Source organism: Mandrillus leucophaeus, unplaced genomic scaffold (assembly GCF_000951045.1).
Source record: "Mandrillus leucophaeus isolate KB7577 unplaced genomic scaffold, Mleu.le_1.0 Scaffold154, whole genome shotgun sequence".
NCBI classification, from domain to species: domain Eukaryota; kingdom Metazoa; phylum Chordata; class Mammalia; order Primates; family Cercopithecidae; genus Mandrillus; species Mandrillus leucophaeus.
In genome coordinates, this window is record NW_012101521.1 from 1,390,533 (window position 1) to 1,413,822 (window position 23,290).

General features: G+C 45.3%; 1 protein-coding gene across 1 annotated transcript in view; it reads left to right on the forward strand.

The window, feature by feature from the left end:
- The window catches only part of MYO18B (myosin XVIIIB), a 316,623-nt gene that overhangs the window by 222,013 nt on the left and 71,320 nt on the right, over positions 1-23,290 (forward strand). The window contains exons 36-38 of the mRNA XM_011975366.1: positions 1,748-1,831; positions 3,660-3,797; positions 6,546-6,731. Of these exons, the coding sequence (XP_011830756.1) occupies positions 1,748-1,831; positions 3,660-3,797; positions 6,546-6,731 (408 nt within the window). The remainder of the gene's footprint in view (positions 1-1,747; positions 1,832-3,659; positions 3,798-6,545; positions 6,732-23,290) is intronic.

Genomic DNA, 23,290 nt, shown 5'->3' on the forward strand with positions numbered 1-23,290 from the left:
CAATATTTACTGAATCCTTGCCATGTGTTAGGCACTGTGAAAAATGCTAAGTATATTGTGGTGATCAAAAGCACATCCCATTCCCACCTTCATGTACCTCACAGTTTAGTGGACTGGGAAGACCTTATCATATGGTCACCCAGAGCAGAGGGGAGACTTGCAAACTGAACCAAGAGTCCAGAAAGAAAATGAACACAATTCTGCAAATCGTGACCTAGGTTGGGAGTCAGGAAAGGCTTCCCAGAGCAGGTGTCATTTGGATGGAGATCTGAACAAAGAGCAAGAGTTGCTTAGATTGAAGTGGGACACTGGGGATTGGGGATGCCTTCCAAGCAGAGGAAATAGAACATACAAAGGGCCTGTGATAGTGCATTGGAGAGACTGAAAGGAGGCCAGTGAGGACAATGTGGCACAAGACAGGCTCAGTGAAAGAAGAGAATCAGATCAGGGTCTTAGAGGCTGTTATGAGGTTGAATTTTATTTTATGGTTGAAGGGAATCAATTGGCAAGCTTTTCAGGGGCAAGAGCAGTTGGAGAGGACCAGCCAGCATGCCACCCCAGACTGTCAGCTCCATAAAGGCAGGACCCTCCTCTGCCTTGTCCAGTGCTGTATACGGAGCCAAGAAGAGCGTCTGGCCTGGAGGTGCTCAGTGAATCACCGTTGAATAAATGAAAGCTGAACGTGTCCAGGGGAAGGACAACTCCAGCCTGGTAGATGGAGTTAAGATGAGGAGGAGTGGATGGACGCTCTTGGGAGATGATCAGGAGACATGAGGGCAGCATGGGTGGAACAGAAGCTTTGGGGTGAAGCTGAGGGATGTGATGTGGAATCCCTAGTGGATCTCCACATAATGACTGCATAAGGGGAAGAACAGCTCCCTCCAAGAGCAATGTCTTCCTTGCAATACCCCTTCCAGAGGAGATCCAGGGTGAAATACCTGCTGCGCTCTAAATGCATCTGACAGAGGTGGGATCTGAAGGGGTTTCTGCTGGACAAAGAATAATAATAGCAAAATAATTGGTGATATCACCCACATGGTAACAACCACAAACTAGTCTATGCCACTGTCTACACTTGCGAATCACCCATATTTTTGCCCCAAAGAGAGGTGTATCTGTTAAGTTACGAAGGCACTATATACCTATGCCCATAATAAATAATTTAAATAATAAAGACACAAGAAATAGAAAGTAAAGAGGTGCTTCTACCCTCTAGAATTCCTCTCTTCAGAGGTAATGAAGCTCAGCAGTTGGCTCTATTTAAAAAACCTTTACTGTCCACTGCTTCATTTAGTCTCTGAACAAACCCAATACAGAAAAGCCCAGCGGAGGCTATGGGTCCATTTTATGGATGCAGAGATTGAGGTGCAGATCTGTAGATTGCTAAGACCAGAGTCCAGGTCTAGAACCTCAGTTACCTGACCCGCCGAGTAGCTCTCATCCATTGGAATCTGGTCCTAGTGCCATGGCCAGCCCACTTCTGTCTGGATTCTCAGGCGTGTATAATAAAATGCTGGACAGTTGACCAAATCCAGAGGCTTATATAATTGGAGTGACTCAGCGAACATTGAAATGAAAGATGGTGAGGAGGATGTGAGAGGTAATTTTTGGGAGACAGCTATTATCATAGAAGCTCTGAGAGATGTAGACATCTGTGGGTGGGGAAAGTAGGGATTTTCAGGGGTGGTTTCCCAGCAAGGCTTGTGGTCTCAGGGTGATATATATACATTTTTTTTTGTCTCACCAGTCTGCTGCTGACATTGGGCAGATCCAAGAACTGCAGCTGCAGCTGGAGGAAGCCAAGAAGGAGAAGCACAAGCTTCAAGAACAAGTATGTGCTCAGAGCCATCCTATAGTTGTATTAGTCAGGGTTTTCTTAGAGGGACAGAACGAATAGGATGTATGTGTGTGTGTGTGTGTGTGTGTGTGTGTGTGTGTATATGAGTTTATTGTTTGTTTGTTTGTTTACTTTTGAGACAGAGTCTCACTCTGTCGCCCAGGCTAGAGTGAAGTGGCGTGATCCCGGCTCACTGCAACCTCTGCCTGCCAGGTTCAAGCGATTCTCCCGCCTCAGCCTCCCGAGTAGCTGGGATTACAGGTGCCCGCCACCACGCCTGGCTAATTTTTGTATTTTTAGTAGAGATGGGGTTCTGCCATGTTGGTCAGGCTGGTTTCTAACTCCTGACCTCAGGTGATCTGCCCTCCTCAGTCTCCCAAAGTGCTGGGATTATAGGTGTGAGCCACTGGGCCTGGCTGTGGAATATACTAAGTATTAATTTACACGATCACAAGGTTCCACAATGGGCCGTCTGCAAGCTGAGGAGCAGGGAGAGCCCGTCCGAGTCCCATAACTGAAGAACTTGGAGTCCGATGTTTGAAGGCAGGAAGCATCCAGCACGGGAGAAAGATGTAGGCTGGGAGGCTAAGGCCCATCTCCTGTTTCACATTTTTCTGCCTGCTTTATATTCACTAGAAGCTGATTAGATGGTGCCCACCAGATTAAGGGTGGATCTGCCTTCTCCACCCCACTGACTCAGATGTTAATCTCTTTTGGCAACAGCCTCACAGACACACCCAGGATCAATACTTTGTATCCTTCAACGGAATCAAGTTGACAGTCAGTATTAACCATCACAGGGAGGAAGAGAGGCATTTTCCCTGGACACTTACTTACACTTTGGCTCCTGGAAACTGTTTCCTTCATTCTTTTACTCATCAATTCATTCAGATACTCACTCAATTCCAGTTGTGTGCCAGGCACATTGAGACCGCTCCCTAGAGAGACAGACACACGCACGCAGACTCACACTTATTTACTCTTGCCTGTTCTTGTGCTGGATCCAGGCATGCTCCATGCACTGAGACTCAGCCATGCAGTGCAGAATTTTCTCCCTCTGAGAAGTGGCTCCAAGAACAAAGAGATGGTCTGTGCAAGACAGGATCATGATCCTCTGTGAATTCTTCCTTTGAAGTCATGGTCCCTCCAAACGTCTCTGGGTTTCTGTCATTACCTAAAGGGTTGCTATTATCCATGAAAGTTTCAAAGCTCTTCTAGAAGCCTTGCATGTGACTGCTGGAGTGACCAGGTCTCAAGCAATTTCCTATAGGGGCTGAGTACCAACACGCACAACAAATGGAATAGCAGCAGTGGCCATTTGCTGGCTGCTTAGTATGTGCCAGTCACTAATCTCCTCTAATCCTCCCAAGAAAAATGAAGAAACTGAGGCTCAAGGAAAGGAACTGACTTTCCCAGACTCACACACCAGGAAGAAACCTGGCTCCCAAACCCACCCTTGCTTTATCTTTTTGATGCCGTAGCTTCTTACTCACAGACTAGCTTTGCTCCTTAATCAGAGCAGGGAAGAAGAGAAGGGAAGCACTGATTAAAAGTCTTGTTTTCAATTCTGAAGACATAAGAAGCATCACCTGCCAGCATCTGAGACTCAGTATCAGGGTCTGGTGTGAGGGTCCAATGAGGGTCCCAAGATTGAGGCCCAGCAATTCTTGCTTGTACAGACATTTAACATGCAGCACACCTGAGCAGAGAAGGAGGTGGTATAAAGAGCTCCCCCCACCCTCCCAGGCTGGGTCCTGCACGTGTCTCTGTCCTGGTATCAGGGACAACAGGTGTCCAAAAGACTTCTCTCTTGTACCTACAGCTGCAGGTGGCTCAGATGCGCATCGAGTACCTGGAGCAGTCCACTGTGGATCGAGCCATTGTCAGCAGGCAGGAGGCAGTCATCTGTGACCTGGAGAACAAGACTGAGTTCCAGAAGGTGCAGATTAAGAGATTTGAGGTACATAGTGATACATAAATAGTACTTGGGCCAAGAGCAGGGAGAGCTTTTGTGTAAACTTCATCCACCCTTCTACTCATCTCTCTACTCACATGCCTTTATCTAGATATACATTACTCATCCACTCCTCACCTAAACTCCCTCCCTCCTTCCATCATACCATCATCCCTCAAGCCACCTACCCATTTACCTATCCATCCTCACGTATGTCTCTCCTTCTCCTTCCACAATCATGGGTCCATTCATCCATCCTCCCTTGCATTTGTTCTTCCTTTCCCCTTCACTTTTTCTTCTCTTCCTCTATTATTTTTTCTTTAGCCCTCAACCCCTCTGTCTGCCCATTCTTTTATGCATTGATCCAGTTCTTCCTACCTCCATCCACCTACTCAACCACTTACATGCCCAATACTCATTTTGAACAGAAATTTATTTTGCACCCAGTGTGTGCTAGGCCCTGTTTTAGGGTGCACAGAAGACAGATGTATGACACAGATCTGCTTTCAGAAGCATATATCTTTGTAAGCAATGTGGGTAAGATATGTATATAAATATCTGTAATATGGAGAGAGTGCTGTGATGTTTAGAGGATAGAGATCTTTTCAAGACTCAGGAATCAGGAAGGCTTCTGGGAGGAGGTGGCATTAATGCTGAACCTTGAAGGACAGGTAAGGCTTGGATGGGCTGGGGTGGGGTTCAGTGATTACATTCACATTACCCTTGAGCTGGGAACACAGGTGTTTACTTCTTCAGCTCTGTAGGCCAATGACATGGGACATTTACAGAAGACATCACCATTGTCAAAATACTTTCACATCAGTCACTCCACTTGATGTTTGATACAGTCCTGTGAGGCAGGTAGGATAAGCCTTATCTGATGAGAAGATGACCCCAGAGAGGTCAAGTGACTTGCTCAAGATAAAGCCAGGCAGTGCGTGGGATAAGGTAGATTGACACCTGACCCTCACTTCCTCCTGGTTACAGGTTCCAATTTCTCTGCAGCCAGCTGGCTTCACCACAGTAAGACAGTGTGTCCAGACGGTTGTGAGGCTGCATTCCTCATTCTGAAACATTTCCCCCTGATCTCCCTAGGGACATTTGGTCTCCAATAAGGCTGCTATGGATGAAGAACACAGAGAAATTCTTCTTTGCTTTGACCCTCATTGGTTCCCAGAAATTCCTCAAGGTCTGACTGTCTCTGCAAATCACCGTGAAACTTTGATCTACTATATTTTAAATGATTAAATATGTAAAGTTGGGCTATATCATATGCCATTTTAAAACTTGGTTCTAGCATAGTGAAATGATAGCAGAGGAGAAAAGAAAATGAGTGTGGGAAAACTTCAAATGGAAAGATTCTATCTCCAAATTCAATTTTCCCCTCTGCCGCCATGATTTGAATTTAGTAGAATCCTGGGTCTTTGAGGTGTAGAGATGGGGTACCTCAAAGACACAGTTTGAGAACTCCTTCCAGTCTTCCTGCTGGTCTTGGAATTGTTGCTGAACTTCATTTGAGAGGTGAACTGAATAGGAAAGCGTTTCTTTCAGGTTATTATTTGGTGTCTGATCTGCAGGCTGTTATCCCCACTGCCTGTGGCTGCAGATAAAGGGCTCAGAGTCCTTAGCAGGGGCTTGAAATATTCATGTGGGCCCCGTCTTATGTCAACACTAGAGTATTTGCCCATCAGGATCGATTGGTTCTGGGCTTGTTGGCCAACTAATGAATTCTGCAGAACAGTCCTTGGGTTTGTTTTGTGTGGCACTCGTGATGGCCAAAGCACTTTTCTCTCTATTGTTTCATTGTGTCCTCAAGGATTCCCCATCCCCCCTGCCACCAGGAAAGGAAAAATGTCATAAAATAGTAGGGCTGAGCGTCATGAGAGATTACCTAAACACCCTCATTTTATAAATCAGGAAACAAAAACACATGTGGGGGAAAGATTTTTGACCTCAGCAGAGTTCTCTCTTCATTGCATCAGTCCCTCGAGATAAATAGGAGCTGCTGGGAAAAAAAAAAAAAAAAAAAAAATTAATAATCCCCAACCCTTATCTGGCACATCCTATGTGCCAGGCACCCAAGCCTTCTGCATACCAAGAAATTAGATTCCGACAGCGTCCCTGGGACACAGGTACTATCATCATCCCTGTCTCTCAGAGGGGCTCAATAACCTGCCCAAGGTCACACAGCCAGCAAGAGGCAGAGGTGGGATTTGAACCCAGAGGGTCTTGGGGGCAAGGGTTCTCATAAATATGCTACACTGCCTCTCAGAATAGCAGTTATTTCATTTATTTATTTATTCGAGACAGGGTCTCTCTCTGTCACCCAGGCTGGAATGCAGTGGCATGATCTTGGCTCGCTGCAACTTCCACCTCCCCAGTTCAAGCAATTCTCATGCCTCAGCCTCCCAAGTGGCAGGGATTACAGGCATGCGCCACCACGCCCGGCTAATTTTTGTATTTTTTGTAGAGAAAGGGTTTCGCCATGTTGGCCAGGCTGGTCTCTAATTCCTGACCTCAGGTAATCCACCCGCCTTGTCCTCCCAAAGTGCTGGGATTACAGGCGTGTGCACTGAGCCCGACTGTCATTTTTTGCATGTTGTTAATTCTTCATTTTTGTAGCAGACATCAGCATTCTTATCCTGATTATAAAAACACAGGAAACTCGGCAAAGGATTTCTCTTCCTTAGGCTCCCTTGTTTCATACCCCTGGCCTCCAGCTTCAAGGTGGGCATGTGTCTCTGCCCCTCCCAGGTCCTGGTGATCCGGCTTCGGGACAGCCTGATCAAGATGGGGGAGGAGCTTTCACAGGCGGCCACGTCGGAGTCCCAGCAGCGGGAGAGCAGCCAGTACTACCAGCGGCGGCTGGAGGAGCTGAAGGCCGACATGGAAGAGCTGGTGCAGCGGGAGGCGGAGGCCAGCCGGCGGTGCATGGAGCTGGTGAGTCCTGTCCCCATTGCGGGCTCTTAGCAACTAAGGGTTTGCAATGGGGTAGAGCCCCCCTTTCTTAAGACTTCTGAACAGGAGACTCATGGGTTTGGGTCCTGGGCCTCTGGGATGTGCCGGAAGCCAGGAGAAACCAGAAGGGGAGTGGGCTGAGACAACACTGTCATTGGCTGCAAACCCTGGGGGTGGGCCCAAAGTGGACCAATGGCATTCACTGCTGCCGGATGGCCCCCAAGTTCATTTACATATCAGATCCCAGACTTTCTTTTCCTGCCCCATTCATTCCACTCCAATGGCAGGAAGGCCTCGTACAAAAGAGGAAAGAACCGGTGTTTATTAATGGCCTATCTTTCACTGGGTCTCAACATCCATAATATCCTATAATCCTCATGTCAGCCCTGTGAAGTCAGAATTATTGCCCCCATTTCACAGATGAGGACAAACTGAGCCTTCCAAAAGGGGAGATGACTAGTCTAAGGCCATATCTGGTAAACATAGAGCTGTTTCTGGGCTGTTAGTAGCAACAACAAAAATAAAAGATACAAATGATGATTCAAGCCACCATGTGTGAAGTATTTCCTCCCTACCAGGTTCTGAAGGAAGCATTTCTCATCTAAATCCTCATTTCAGAACTGTGAGGTAGGTGCTGTCTTGATGTCCATTAAAAAGGTGGGGAAACTGATGCGTGGAGATATCAACTTGCCAAACTGAGGTTCTGAATGGTACGTTTGCTTGCCCAGGGTCACACAGGAGTAAGAATTTAAACCCAGGGCTGCCTAACAATGTAGTCTCTACTTTTAGTCACTAACTCATACTTTGCCTCCAGGATGGACCGAGGAACATTTATTTTTATTTTAATTTTATTTTTCTGGAGACAGTCTTGCACTGTTGCCCAGGCTGGGGTGCAGTGGCGCGATCTCAGCTCACTGCAATCTCCACCTCCCAGGTTCAAGCGATTTTCATGGCTCAGCTTCCTGAGTAGCTGGGACTACAGGCGTGAGCCACCATGTCCGGCAATTTTTTGTATTGTAGTAGACAGGGTTTCACTATGTTGTCCAGGCTGGTCTCAAACTCTTGAGCTCAGGCAATCTGCCCACTTCGGCCTCCCAAAGTGCTAGGATTACAAGTATGAACCACTGCAGCCAGCCCCAAGGAACATTTTAAAATTTGTTTCCTGCCTAATGGGAAGGTTTCTCCATCATTCAGTGTGTTCTAAGAAGAACTGCACAGGTCACAGAGCATCTAAGAGTGTCTGTTCCACCTTTTCTCCATGGGGCCAGATATCACTAAGGTTCCAGATTTCTGATTCTGTGACCTGGGGGGTATCTGGCACCCCCATTGCCTACCATCATCCAGCCTTCTAGAGACAGCCCACAATATGCCAAGGCTTGGCCCAGAGGTCTCTAAATTACACTGGTTTTCTCCTTCCTGCATTGTCCACTGTGGTGTTGTGAGAGGTCTCACCAACTTGTTCTTCCTGCAGCACATATATTAATATGTCTTGGGCCACTGTCTCTCACAGCCGGTGTCATCCCCGTCAGGCTTTTCTGTGAGGGGGCGGTAAGGCACCGCACAGAGACACAGGTTCCCAAAGTCCAGGCCTCCTGACTGGCAGTTCCTCCACACCTGTGGCCCTGGGAAAGAGAAAAGCTCTTTCCTCCAATTGACAGGATAACTTCCTCATTAACTAGCCCCGTTTCTCATGCAGCTGAGTGCCCCTCCTGGCAAGCTCTGGCTGGGAGGAGAGAACATCCCCAGCCTTTCTCCTCTGATGTCTTCTTTAACTAGCCAGGCACTCAGGCATTCTGGCCAGATCAAATAGTGATTTTCTTCCTCTCTGTCCCTTGATCTCTTTTTCTCTCTCGTCTTCTCTCCTTCCCTCTTTTCTCTCTTTCCTCTCCCTGTCCCCATTCCTGGGGCCATATTCAGATCTTAAAAGGCCCTGAAATACTGAAAAGATTATAGCATAGTTCCCACATAGGAATCAAAATGGACACAACACAAAACCTTAAAGAGCTTGCGTGCATGCTGAAATTAGACCCGCGTCTGTCTCCAATTTCTGATGGCAAGATTCTGGATAAGTTTATCAAAGCTGAACTTTTCTCTTTAGTTTGGTGGGTGTGGTTGAAAGGAGTGTTCATTTCCTAGGATTGCCATAGCAAATTATCACAAGCTGCATAGCTTAAAACAACAGAAATTCATTTTCTCATTGTTCTGGAGGCCTGAAATCTGAAATCAAGGTGTGAGCAGGGCTACACTCCCTCTGAAGACTCTGGAAGAGCATCCTTCCTTGCCTCTTCCAGTTTCTGATGGCTCCAGGTGCTCCTTGGTTTGTGGCTGCCTCAGTGATGGCTTTCTTCACATGGCTGTCTTTTCTGTGTATGTATGTCCCAAATATCCCTCTACCTTTTTCTTATAAGGACAACTGTAATTGGATTCAGGGCTCACTCTAAATCCACGTTGATCTCACCTTAAGATCCTTACCTTAATCATATCTACAAACTCTTTTGCTTTTTTTTTTTTTTTTTTTTTTTTGAGACAGAGTCTTGCTCTGTCTCCCAGACTAGAGTGCAGTGGCACAATCTCAGCTCACTGCAACCTCTGCCTCCCGGGTTCAAGCAATTCTCCTGCCTCAGCATCCCAAGTAGCTGAGACTACGGGCACGCACCACCACGCCCAGCTAATTTTGGTATTTTTAGTAGAGGCGGAGTTTCACCATGTTGGCCGAGCTAGTCTGGAACTCCTGACCTCAGGTGATCCACCCTCCTTGGTCTCCCAAAGTGTTGGAATTACAGGCATGAGCCACCGCGCCTGGCCTGCAAACCCTTTTTCTAAATGAGATCACGTTCACAAGTCCCAAGTGGAATTGTCTTTTGGAAGGCCACCCTCCAAACCCCTACACAAGAGGAAGGCACATTTCTGCTTGGTTGGTATTCTGAAGTTATCCAGTACATCCCGTCCTTTCCTTAGTGATCCTGTGGAAGAACAAAGCTCCACGGATAAGGTCAGTCCAGCAGCCTCTTCCAAATACTGCATGTCCCAAAACTCACCAACCTATTTGCTCTCAAATATTTCCTTTGCCTTTGAGCTCTGGGAAATTTCCACTGGGAGAAGAGAGGAAGTTATACTTTCTTGCATCGCTCATTTATTCATTCAACAAATACCTATTCAACACCAGCTATGAGGATGGCACAGGGGTAGGCACTGATGAGAAAGGGCAAGGAATCATAAGGTCCTTGCTGTGCAGAAGTTCGCAGTGTGCCCAAACCAGGGCTCAGTGGGAGAGTTAAGTCCTCGCTGTCATTGAAACTTGAGTCTTGCTGCTGAGGCCCCTCCTATAGGTGTGGCATCCTGGTACTGTCCCTGGCTTCTCAAGACAGATCATCCCATCTGTTCATGTCCACACCACCAACTTGCCTTCCCTCATCCCGTTTCTATAAGATAAGGGGCAGCTTCTTTGTGCCGTACATTCTCTAAACTATACTAAAATCCTGCAAGGCAGCCAGAACTTTGCTTCTTTCCTTCGTGCAATGTGTATTCATAGTTTTCACGGTGGGCCAAGCCCTGTACTGGATGCCGGATACCCAGTGAGGAACAGCACACACCTTTGCCCCCTAGGAGCTCATACATGGAAATACATAACTGCATGAGAAAATACAACTAAGGCCATGGCTAGTGTACTTCATACAAATACGGAGTTTCCTCCATCATGAGAGCTCAGAGCTTTCACAGGCAAAACAAGGGGGCATGCACTGTGATTTGAGGGACTTTAGAAGGCCAGTTGGCACCAAATCTCTCTCCCATATCCACTGTCACTACCACAAGTCCATTTCTTTGGGCAAAGTATTGCCTTCTCCTTCTTTCTTTTCTTTTCTTTTTTTAAATTGAGACAGGGTCTTAGTCACCCAGGATGGAGTGCAGTGGCACAGTCATAGCTCATTGCAGCCTCCTCCTCCTGGGCATAAGCGATCCTCCTGCCTCAGCCTCCAGAGTAGCTGAGACTACAAGTGCATACCATTGTGCCTGGCTAATTTTTCAATTTTTTAAAATAGAAATGGGGTCTCACTACTTCGACCAGGCCGGTCTTGAACTGCTGATCTCAAGCCATCCTCCAGCCCCCGCCTCCCAAAGTGCTGGGATTATAAGCATGAGTCACCGCTCCTGGTCTGTCTTCGTTTTTAGAATTCAAATCCTCCCTGGGAGGGATAGAATAAATTTCCTAACTCCACAGTCCAAGCATTGATTTATTCATTCCATCAACAAATGTTTATTGAGTCATTCTATGTTCAAGCCCTTCGCAGAAGTTGTCTACTTTAGCACTTAATGTCAACCTCAGCAAGTGGAGAACATGGAGGGGCCGGGGTGTGAGGTTGTCCAGGGCCACAGGGTCAGGTAGGGCAGAGCTGGGACTGGTGTCCCATGTGTCCAATGCTAAAGCTATCACCAGGTCACCTGCTTCCCTTTCAACCCAACCTTGCTGAAAAATGGCTCTGCTGTGGAGACCAAAAAAGGATCCGGTGCTCTGGGCCCTGGTGAGCAGCGGGAAGGGTGTTGATGGATCTCCTGTCCACATTCCTTTCCGCCTGTCCCCAGCCTGTACTATTTGTCACTGTTGGTGTTGGTTTAAAGGACTGTGAGTTGTTGCATGTGAATGATTTATACCCCCAGCTGACTCTCCGACACATCCAGATCAGGATCAATTACCCCTCCGGTGGAACTTTGCTTCCCAGAAAAAAGAAAAATGAGGTTTTGCCATTAATTTTAGTAAATGTACTATTCCTGGAGACTCCAGGAGCCATTATGGAGAAAATAATATTCTGGCTCTAAATCATTCCAGTCCCCTTTGTCATTAGAGCGATGAAGCAACTCGTGTGCGGATGTATATCCTGTTGTTTTTCAGTAGTTACAGGGCCAGGGGAAACCACCCTGGCCCCAGGACTGGATAATCAAGGGGTGCCTGAGGAAGCTAGAAGTCCTGATGCTGACGGGAAGGCCTGACTTCGGCCTTCCAGGTGCACCTATTTCGGAGGCTGCACCTGTTGGGTTTTACCCTTCATCACCTTGGCCTGATTCTCTGGTTTTGACTTTCCCCTGATCCAGGTGTCCTTTTCACAAGTTCCCCAGGTCTTGAAAAACTTGCATGGTGCTTCTGCTTACTTTTCCTGCATCCATCCGGTGACCTGAGCTAGAAGTTGCAGCAGCCTGTCTCCCTCTCGCTCATACAACTTAATGGTCAGACCTGTTGATTTTACCCTATTGAGGTGTTTTTCAAATTCACCCCTCCTGACCCGTTGTTGCTTATTCTGTCTTTATTTAAGTATCATCCCCTCCGGTCTGGCTTCTATAGTGACTTCTCACTTGTCTCCCCACTTTCCCTTCAGTCTTGCTCCTACCTGTAGGAGATCTTTCAAGAGGGAGCATAGCTTACTGTGTTATTTCTCTGCTAAGAAATGTTTTATGGGGCCGGATGTGTTGGCTCATGCCTTTTGATCCTAGCACTTTGGGAGGATGAGTGGGAGGATCATTTCAGACCTGGAGTTCAAGACCAGCCTGGGCAACATAGCAAGACCCCATCTCTATGAAAGAGAGAGAGAGAGAGAAAGAAAGAAAGGAAGGAAAAGGAAAGAAGAGAAAGGAAGGAATTAAGGAAGGAAGGAAGGAAGTAACAAAGAAGAATTTGCTAGGTCTGCTGGCATGTACCTGTAGTCCCAGCTACTCAGGAGGCTGAAGTGGAGGATTGCTTGAGCCCAGGAGTTCAAGGTTACGTGAACTGTGGTTGCACTCCTGCACTCCAGCCTGGGTGACAGAGCTAGTCTCTATCTAAAAAAAAAAAGAAAAAGAAAGAAAGAAAGAAAGGAAGAAAGAAAGAAAGGAAGAAAGGAAGAAAGGAAGAAAGGAAAGGAAGGAAAGGAAGGAAAGGAAGGAAGGAAGGAAGGAAGGAAGGAAGGAAGGAAGAAAGGAAGGAAGAAAGGAAGGAAGAAAGGAAGGAAGAAAGGAAGAAAGGAAGGAAGGAAGGAAAGAAAAGAAAAGAAAAGAAAAGAAAAGAAAAAAGAAAAGAAAAGAAAAGAAAGAAAAGAAAAGAAAAGAAAAGAAAAGAAAAGAAAGACCTTCCATGGGTCACAGGTCCCCACTGCCTTCAGAACAAAGTTCAAACTGCTTCCTATGACCTACAAGAAATCTAACCTTTCTAGGTTTTTCCACCTTTGATTGTCTGCCTCTCATCCTCTTACCTGTTCTACTTAAGCATAAAGGCAGATGTTGAGGACTGCTATAGTTTCAATGTTTGTCCCTCAAGCATCATGTTGAAATTTGATCATCAGTGTTGGAGGTGGGGCCTCATATGAGGTGTTTGGGTCATGGGGGCAGATCTCTTATGAATGGCTTGGTGCCTCCTCATGGTAACAAGTGAGTTCTCACTGTGTTAGTTCCCACCGGAGTTCCCCTGAGAAATGGCTGTTGGAAACAGCCTGGCACTTCCTCCTCTCTGTCTTACTTCTGCTCTTGCCATGTGATCTCTGCACACATCAGCTCCCCTTCCCTTTCTGTCATGAGTGGAAGCAGCTGAGGCCCTCACTAGAAGCAGATGCTGGTGTCACACTTCTTGTGCAGCCTGCAGAACTGTGAGCCAAATAAACCTCTTTTCTTTATAAATTACTCAGCCTCAGGTATTCCTTTATAGCAACACAATTGAACTAAGACAAGACCCCAATGCCGTGTTACTCCTTGATTTACCACCTTTTCCTCATGCATCCTGCTGCCTGCCTGTGCAACCTTAAAAACTCAAATATCAGATTAAGCACCTCCTTTGTGTTCCCATACCCTCTGTGCCCACCCCATCAATGCATGTGTCACTCAGTTACTGTAAATGCCAATGTTCTTGTCTTCCTAGAAAGAGGAGACCCTGAGAGAAGGTTTTATTTGACTCGGGCTGCAACCTCCATATCAGAGTCAGGTATAGAGTAGATGCTCAGTAATTGCTTGCTGAATAATTTCCTCAGCATTTTGAAGTTTTACATCTTGACAAATGACTCAAAAAAGTACATCTTAGAAATGGAAAATTTTAGATCAACCAACTTTTGTTTGTATCTTACTAGATACCTAGCCCTGTGCCTGATGTTGTGGGAGATGCAGACATGGATGGACTAGGGACTGTGCCCTTGAATTGCTCAAGATCTAGAGGAGGAGATGCATGTGTCCCTCAATAACTCTGACACAAGATGGGATGTGTGGACAAAGGAAGAAATGGTTTCATACAAACAGGAGCCCTGGGGGAGATTGTATGGAGGATGCATCATTCATCTGAAACTTGTTTGGAGTTTCTTGAATGATAAAGCAAATACTGGCTGGCAGCTTTGGGGGAGCAGCAGTCTAGTCCTGTTTATCGTTACATCTCTCACTTGCATTCAGCAAATGTCTAGTGAATGCCTGCTGTGTGTCAGGCAATGTCCAGGCTGCCACAGTCAGAGAGAAACGAGATACAGGGATATAAACACAGAGTCTTCACCCCTTTTTTCTCCTCTTCCTTCTTTCTCCTTGCAGCTCCCCTACTGCATGCCAGTTACAAAATCTCTTCCTCCTCCCTCTTCAATCTGTTTTCTTTTGCTTTCCTTGTTCTTCCTTATTCTTCCTTAGCACCCACTTGTCTAGGTTTAGGCTTGCTGTTTTTCTCTCTCTCTCTCTCATCTCTCTCTCTCTCTCTCTCTCTCTCACACACACACACACACACACACACACACACAATTGTTTTGACCCATGTTGGGGGGAGGGTGTGTGTTAAATTTCTAGGCTACCTTAGCAAATTATCAAAACCTGGATATCTTAAGACAACAGGAATTTATTGTCTCACAGTTCTGGAGGCTAGATGTCTGAAATGAAGATGTTGGCAGGGACATACTCGTCTGAAGGCTCTAGGGGAGAATCCTTCCTTCCCTTGGTGGCTCCAGGCATTCCTTGGCCGTTGGGCTGCATCACACTTATCTCTGCCCCTGTCTTTATATGGCCTTCCCCTCTTCTCTTTCTGTCTCTGTGTGTATCTCTCCTCTTCTTGTAAGGACACTAGTCATTGAATTCAGGGCCCACCCTAATCTAGTATGACCTCAGCTTAACTCATTACTTCTGCAAAGACCCTATATCCCAATAAGGTCACATTCTGAGTTTTTAGGTGGATATGGATTTTGAGGGGCACACTATTTAACCCACTATAGAGTGGTTGGAAAGAGCATTGGGCTTGGAGTATGATACCTCAGACAGCCAAGTTAACATTGAAGCAACTCAGTTTCCTCATCTGTGAAATAAGCATAATATGGCCTATTTTATTGTGTAGGTATGGGGATTAAATGAGATAATGTATATAAAAGTGTCAAATGACAGCCCATAATAAGCACCTAATAGATGGTACTTTATTTTCTTTCTTCCTTTGAGTTTCTGATTTTCTCCTTCCACTCAAGCTTTATCATATTCTCCCAGCTCCACTTCCACAGCTATGCAATGCCCGTGATGGTGGATGGCAATGATGTTAATAAGATCTAATATTTGTTTATCATATACTGTGTGGTGGGTACTGGGCTAAGTACTTTACATGAATCCTCTGTTTTGAGAACTTGTTTGGAGGTTTGGAGGCATACCCTTGACCGAAGACCGGTCCTCCTCTATCAGAGACGGTCATCCTCTTCAAGTGTGCGGCTTTGGGAAGGATGTACATAGAGTGGTGAGCGGGGAAGGGGACACCTGCCCAGCCAGCTAGATCAGCCAGATCAACCTTGGTGATCAATAGGGTGACAGATGTTACAGCTAGATAGCCCTGACATCCGAATCCTCTATTTTGAGCCTCACCGTTGGAGGTAATTGTCCTTATTTTATCATGAAACAAACTAAAATTCAGACAGATGAAGCAGTTTCTCCAAAGTCACATTCCTAGTAAATGGCAGAGTCAGAATTTGAATGCAGGTCTGACCGACTCAGTGAATTTTAGATACATAGTGTTTACATGCTCAGGTATAATTTTAAAAAATTAATAATATATGTTAATACTGCTTTTGATTCTGTAATCTAGACTTTCTCAACCTTGGCATTATTGACATCTAGGATCAGATAATTGTATGTTGTGAAGACTGTCCTGTGTGTGGTAAGATATTCAGCAGCATCCCTGCCCTCTACCTACTAGAGGCAAATAACATTTCTGCCCCATTTATCATAATAAAAAATGTCTCCAGACATTGCCAAATGTCCTCTAAGGGGCAAAATCACCACCTGTTAAGAGCAGCCTGTCTGAGCTAATCCTCACCATAACCCTTTAGTTAACATCTATGATAACTCCCCATTTTATAGATGATTAAACTGAGGCTTAGGGAGGTGCTGTGCCCAAGGTCACAGGGCAGCTGGAGAAGGGGGAACGTCAGGAAAGGAGAAAGTCAAGAATGGAAAGAGGCAGAAATTAGACTCCCTACCCTTGTAGGAAAAAAACCGGTAGCGGTTCCAGCAAAATCCAATCCCAACCTTCCTGAGACCCAGCGGTGACTTCACAGCAGAATCTAATTCTGAGTGGAATTGAAGGCCTTGCTGCAGACTGTGTACTTTTAATCACGTTTAAATAAAACATGGGACCATGGGTGTGATCTCCTCACTGAGCCTGGCTTGTCAGCCGCCTGGGCAAAGTCATAAATAGTTAATAGACAACCACTTATGGCTCTACTTCTGTTAAATCTAGCATCAATTATATATGGTTCATGCATTATTTATTTGGTGTTACTTTGGGGTATATCTTCCACCTTCAGGGGGAAAAGTGTAAAGAATGTGAGGCGTAGAGCAGATTCGAGGATGGCTTGTTCCCCTCCGTATTGGTCAATTTGTGACGGCCTTGTTCCCCTCTGTATTGGTCAGTTTCCCTCGAAGGAAAAAGCCCATTGATGATGAGGAGGTGATTAGGAGGTGAATTTGGATCTAAGAGGACTTTACCAGACCACCAGGAAAAAAGATTGGGGTGGTGTTGTGTTGGTAAATGTTTAACAACTGCCTTTCCAGGGCAGGTGGATTCCTGGCTTGTAGTGTTTGCCAATTTCTGTGGTGTAAATTCTCCCTCCAGGGCTGATTTCAACCTGACTACCTGATGTCACCGAAGGCAGAGTTGGGAAGCCATGCACAGTAGTGCATCATTGTATATCATTTCCACCATACAGGTACAATAAGCACAAATACCTTCAAAAGCATCGTCAGAGCAAAACGTTAGCAAAATAATTAGAAAGCGATGTGTTTTGAGTATGTATTACCTTTGTTTTTCATACAATGTATTTAGTTGTAAGCTTATATCATTTAATCTTTAATAACAGCTGTGTTTGACAAGTGGCTTGCAAAATTCCCTAAAATTTAGCTATCAGCTCTTGCCAGCCAATATGAGCCACTTCCCACACACCCATGACCTGGAGTCTCCTCGGGGTGTTGCCCCCATACCCTGTTAGAAGGCGGTTGGTGGAGTGGAAGGAGTGAAAATTTAGAGTCAGAAGGCTCTTAATCAAGTCTCATCGCTTACTGACTGTCTTTTTAAGCAAGATTACTTCACCATTAGAAATCTGTCCTTCTGAGCATACTCTTTTAACTCATGTATGAAATAGGTGCAGTCACATCTCCTGGAAAAGACTAAAACAAGTAATTTATGCCATGCTTCTAGATCTGCCTGTCACATAACTATCCCCAAAAGCACACCTGCTTCTCTCTCCCTCTTCATTTTCTCCTGCCTTCTGAGAATCTGAACATAGCAGGTAGGGGCCTTAGGAAGCCCAAAGTCAGGTTCTGTTTTTTGTTTTGTTTTGTTTTGTTTCTTCGTTTTCATTTGCTTTAATTTTTTTTCCACTCCCGAACCATGTTTTCAAAAGTCCCCCTCCATCTACTTACTCCATGGTATTCACCAAACCCACAGTGAAGGGGTTCATTTCAGAAAGCCCTTGGTGTTTTCTCCCTGCAAATGGCTATGAACTTGAAAGCGTAAAGATGAATTATTCTGGCTGGGAACTGAAGTATTTAAAAAGGCATTCCATATGGAGGGCATTTGGGGCCATGAGCTGGGTGTAAATAACACGTTTTATGGCTCTCCTGACAGGGAGGTAGCCCTCCTAATTACTGCCCTGTTATCTCCGTGGGATTCAAAATGACCCAACACGCTTATAAACTCCGTGTTCACAGATTTCCTTTTAATCCCTACTCCTAATGGCCTCCTGCATGCTCAGAGAGCTGACAGGGGAACCCGCGGGTATTTCTGTCACTCCCCCCGCTTCTAGGCACTGTGGTCTCCTGTTTGTTTCCCTACAAAGGTTTCTGTACAAAGGAAACTTAGTCCTAATAGGCATTTAGGTGCTGCCAGCCTCAGACATGTTTCTGAAAGTGAATTCTCCCAAGCTGTCTTTATCTCACGTGGTGAATGTGCTTGTCTCAATTCAAGAGGTGTTACCATCTAATGAAATGAGTTTCTTTGCGTCTGGCTCTGAGATGAGTTATCCTGATAACAAAATCTATTACCAAAAGCCTACCTAGGAATAATTGGGTCTATTACTCCCCGACTTGTGGCTTTGTTTCTGCATTGAAAACAGGCTCTCCAGCAATTAATCAGAATTTAAAGTTGCTAATACCAATTACAAATAATGCTCTGAGGCTCAAGATGGCAAACAGAGGAGCAGATACTAATCTTGCCCCTTGAGATTTTATCAGTTGAACTTTTGTCACTTCAGACTTGCTGGAAATTAGAGTAACTTAACTCCTCAAAGTTAACCACTTAAAAAAGGAAGGGGGGAGGTATTGATTGAATATGGCAGGAGTATATTAAATTATTCAAATATATCCGATTTATATTGTTTAGATGAGATTATGTTTCACTTAATTGTATGCCAGGGAGGCTTAGGAACGTTAGTCTCCTTGGTAAAAAGCTTGATCATTGTTATGATTTGACGTCTTTAAAAGATAGTGGTCCCAAGGAAATCCAGGGGGGCCCCAAAGTCAGACACTTCCATGTTTTTGATCCATTTCCAAAGTATAATTCAGTTTGAAGGGTAATTCTCTTTTGACTGTTCTTTTTTGGCAGAGCTTAATAAGAAATGGAGAGGGGATCTCAGAATATGAGTATCGACCAAGCAGTTGGGAAGCAAAATGGTTTTTTTGGGAGAATTGGCTGGTTCGGAATTGAAAGTGTATTTAGTGGGAAAAGATGAATATAACTTGTCTAGATTATGGCTCTTTTAGTTGTAAGTGACAGAAACAAAATTAAATTGGCTTAAGCAAAAGGAAATTTATTGACTCATATAATGAAAAAGTGTCATGACCTCTGGCTTCAGACTCAGTGAACTTCAGGGACTCAAATGATGCCAACAGGCTGAATTCGGTGTGCTGGGGTCAACCTGTATCTGTTTGCCAGAGCTGACTGTGTCCATCTCTTCCCAATTCCGTGCTCCATGACGTCACATTGGTAGCCTGACATTGGCCATTGTGGGATTATTTACACTATGGAAATTGGCAGATGTTGCAGATCAAGGATTTCCACTCATCCCCACCAGTAGTTTTGAACATTTACCAGCACACCACCGACTGAATCCTTCCCTCCCCATCTCCTTGGAGTTGGTTGCCATTCTCAGACAGGCTTTCCCTTCCTAGTGACAACAGAGTTAGGCTGACAAACAAGGCTATCAACCTCAACAAGAAGAGGGCCCCTTCCACCCAACAGCTGAAACAAAGGCCAAGAAGTAGAATCTCATTGATTCTGATTGGTCTGGTTTGGGTTATATGCCCACACCTAAACCCAGCACTGGTACTTGAAGGGTACAGGCTGGATTGAACAGTTGTGGGGTACATGCCCAGCCCTGAATCCAGGAGTAGAGTCAGCTCCACCCTAGCCATGTGGATGGCGAGTAAAGGAAGAATAGATTCCCCCAAAGAAAATTGAAATGTTAGCGCCAGAAGGAGGAGAAATGGTTTCCAAAAAGCCAAAGCCTTTGGATGCCCATGGCGGAGGCCACATCGGTGGGCCTTGACTCTTGCAGAGATCTCTCTGCCTTGCCACAGGCCCCTTCTAGGTTTTATCTTCTCCGCTTGTGTTCCTGCCTCCTGCTTGACTTTTTCCTCTTCCTTTTTGTATATTTTCTGTTACTCCTGGGGCTGGGACATCCCATAAGTAGGTTGGATCAAAGAAAGGAAATGGAGGCCAGACGTGGACAGCCTAAATTCTGTTTCTGTTTCCTCAAGGGGGTGACTCACACAGTAGGAGGAGCTTGCCTTGAAGCCAGGAAGTCTGGGTCCGAGCTATACTTCTGCCTCTAACTGACTCTATGGCCTTGGGCATGTCTCTTCCCTTGCTGGACTCACCCTCTCTCTCTGTAAAATGGACCAGATGACTTTTAGAGTTCTTTCTGCTGAGACCCCTAGGCAAGCCCGGAGCTGACTGGTCATAGAGTTGCAAGCTTTGAGTGTGTCTCTAAGGGCTGATAGTCACGGTGGCAGCCTCCCCTGAAACAAGCACATTCCTACACCCCAAGAGCGATGCACAGAGTCACACAATCTCAAACCTGAAAGTGCCCAGGCCTCTTCATTCCAACTGTCTTCTCCAACCTCAGACTGGTAGAAATTCCATCTCTCTGATGCAACTGTGGGGTTGGGGAAATTACTACCTCCATGGACAACGACATTCCCATAGACCTCCCCTTCTCCATCCCGTTCTAGATTGATTCTATACCTACCCCACAACTGGATTCCAGATGTGTCACCTTATGTCTTGGAGACAGGGTTTCAAAGGGCAGAGAGATATCCCTTGCTTATCTTGCCTGGGAGGTAGCAAGGAGTTATCCAGAGATTACCAAGCTTTTTTCTTCTTTTAAGTTGCCAAATCTTATTTTAAATCCATAGATTTACCACAGATTTGTGGTAAATAAAAGCAGAGCTCCCCATTAGGGCTCACCTACTCTTCCATCCTGGCCCCTGAGACACCACCACAAAATACAGCTTAATAACCTATGGTCAGATCTGGCTGCTTTCCTGATTTTTATGAATAAAGTTTTATTAAAACATAGTTACAAACATTACATTTTCTATGACTGCTTTGGGGCTACAACAGCAGAGAGGAGTGTTTGTGATAAGACCATTTGGCCTACAAAGTCCAAGATACATACTACCTGGTCCTTTACAGGAAAAAAAAAATCACTTACTTTTGCCCTAGAACATTGCTTGGCACATAGTAGGCATAAAAAAAATGCATGCTGAAAGAAGAAAGAGCTTGACAGAAAGGACAAAGAACTGGGAGTAAGGAGACTTAGATGCAAATCTCAGTTCCATCATGTCCTTACTGTGTGACTTTAGTCAAGGCACTCACTTTCTCTGTTTCCCTGTTAACTCATAAAATGGAGATAATTACTACAACTGCTTCACAGCATTGTGGGGATTACTTAATAAAATAATGTGTTTAAATACTTATTACAGTGCCTGGCACAAAGTAAGCCCACTATCATCATCATCGTAATCACCATCATCATCATCGTTATCATCGCCTTATCATCTTCTTCATCACCACCGTCACCACCAACACATCATCTTTTCCACCATTCCCACCATCACCATCACCTCCATTGTTACCGCAACCATTACCATCATTATCTCCATCACCGTCATCATCACCACCACTGTTTGCGTCATCATCACCATCATCATCAATCGTCATCTTCATCACCACCATCATTATCATCATTATCATCACCATCATTAGCACCACCACCATCATGAAAATTATTATTACCACCTCTCACCATGATGACTACCACCATTATCATCTCATTATCAGAGTGAGACCAGAATCAAAGAGCACTGTAGAGCTCCTTCAAGAGTAGGCAAGCCCTGTGACTTAGAGCGGGCATGTAAGTCTAGGCCAGTGGTTGAATTATTTCCTATTTGAAAATTCTGGGAATGACGTCCCCAAATGCTGTATACCCCACCTTGTGACCTGTGAGTTCACAGATGCCTCCTTCTTTGTGCTCAGTGTCCTGAGTGTCAGCTTCATTGGAATTCTGCCCTTTCTCCAGCCTTGTCTTGGCTGCATTCCAGGTAAATGACTGGGAGCCCATCCTGCTGCTTGTCACCTCTGCTGCCCGCCCGCTTGGATAATTAGAATCAACACATTCATTTCCCTAACAGCATTCTCATCTCCCCCTCGCAAAGTTTTCAAATGGAAAAAGAAAGGCAAAAACAAGCTACATCTGTCCTTGTTCAGGCAATTTGCAGCTGTCTGCAGCTGACATCCACCCAGCTGGGCGACAGAACTAGCTTTCCTGTTTGCTTTTGGTGGAAGATGATGTGGTTGGTGCCATTATTAAAGTTTGGCAGCGGTTTGGAGACAAAGCGTCCTGCTGGAGAGAGACTTATAAACAAACACTCAGGGGGAATCCTTCAGGCTCCTGCCTTTGTGAGCTAATTGCTTGGTGGGTGGGGAGAAGAAAAAAGACTGATGTCACTTTTCAGCACACAAAAGGAAAGGAACTCAAGAAAGAAGATGATTTCCGGTTTTCACTTCTTTCTGAGAGCCTGCTGAGTTTGCACACAGGTAGCAACTGGATGTTCTGATCCAGGGACTGGCGAGTATTTTCTGTAAAGGGCCCAGGTAGTAAATATTTTAGACTTTGTAGTCCATACTGTCTCTGTCACAACTACTCGACTCTGCTGTTGTAGCACAAAAGCAGCCCTAGACAGTATGCAAATGAATGAATAGATGAGCGTGGTTGTGTTCCAATAAAACTTTATTTAGAAAAACAGATGGTGGACTGAATTTGGCCCACAGGCTGTGGTTAGCTTACTTGTTCTGTGCTCAGTTGGAAGAAGTGGAGTTGGAGGCAGACAGCAGAGCTGGGTTTAAATCTTGTCTCTGTCTCTTTCAAGCACCTGTCGTCTTTCAGTCTTTGTTTCTCCGTCTGTAGAATGGGTTATCAGGTAGTTGGGAGATTAGAATGTTTTGCACGTGTTAAGTGGTCAATCAATTGTAATTCTTTGCAGTACTCACCCGCTGACCCCAGCCAAAAAACATGAGAGAGTAAAACCAAATAAAGAAGGCTGTCTGCTTTCCTGTTGGCCCCAGCTATGGTTACAGTTCAGTGATGCAGATCTTTTTGTAGCTCATTTGAGAGTCTGGCAGCTCTGAGTTTCCCAGGATGATCCTTCTGTTGTCTGTTCCTACCAGTGCCTTCCCACACCAAGATGCCTTCCCGCGTTCAGACTATTTCGTTTCCATCACAAAGGCGTGGCCTCAGTTGAGAAATCCCAAGTATGCAAGTTAAGATTCTGTTTATGCACTTTTGTTGTTTAGGGAGAGTAGTTTTTGTTGTAGTTTAATGTTGGGCCAGTGTTAAAGACTTGTTGTCTGTAAGCCAAAGACATGGCTGAATGTCAAATCTAATCACCATGTTTGCATTTTAACTGGTATGATTTTCAGGCAAGGTCCTAGGGACAATTCAGACTTCTGTGTGCTGATACTCATAGTTCAGGTTCACTTAACCTGAAAGGGCAAAACAATAATAATTTTTTTTTTTTAGTAGAGGTGG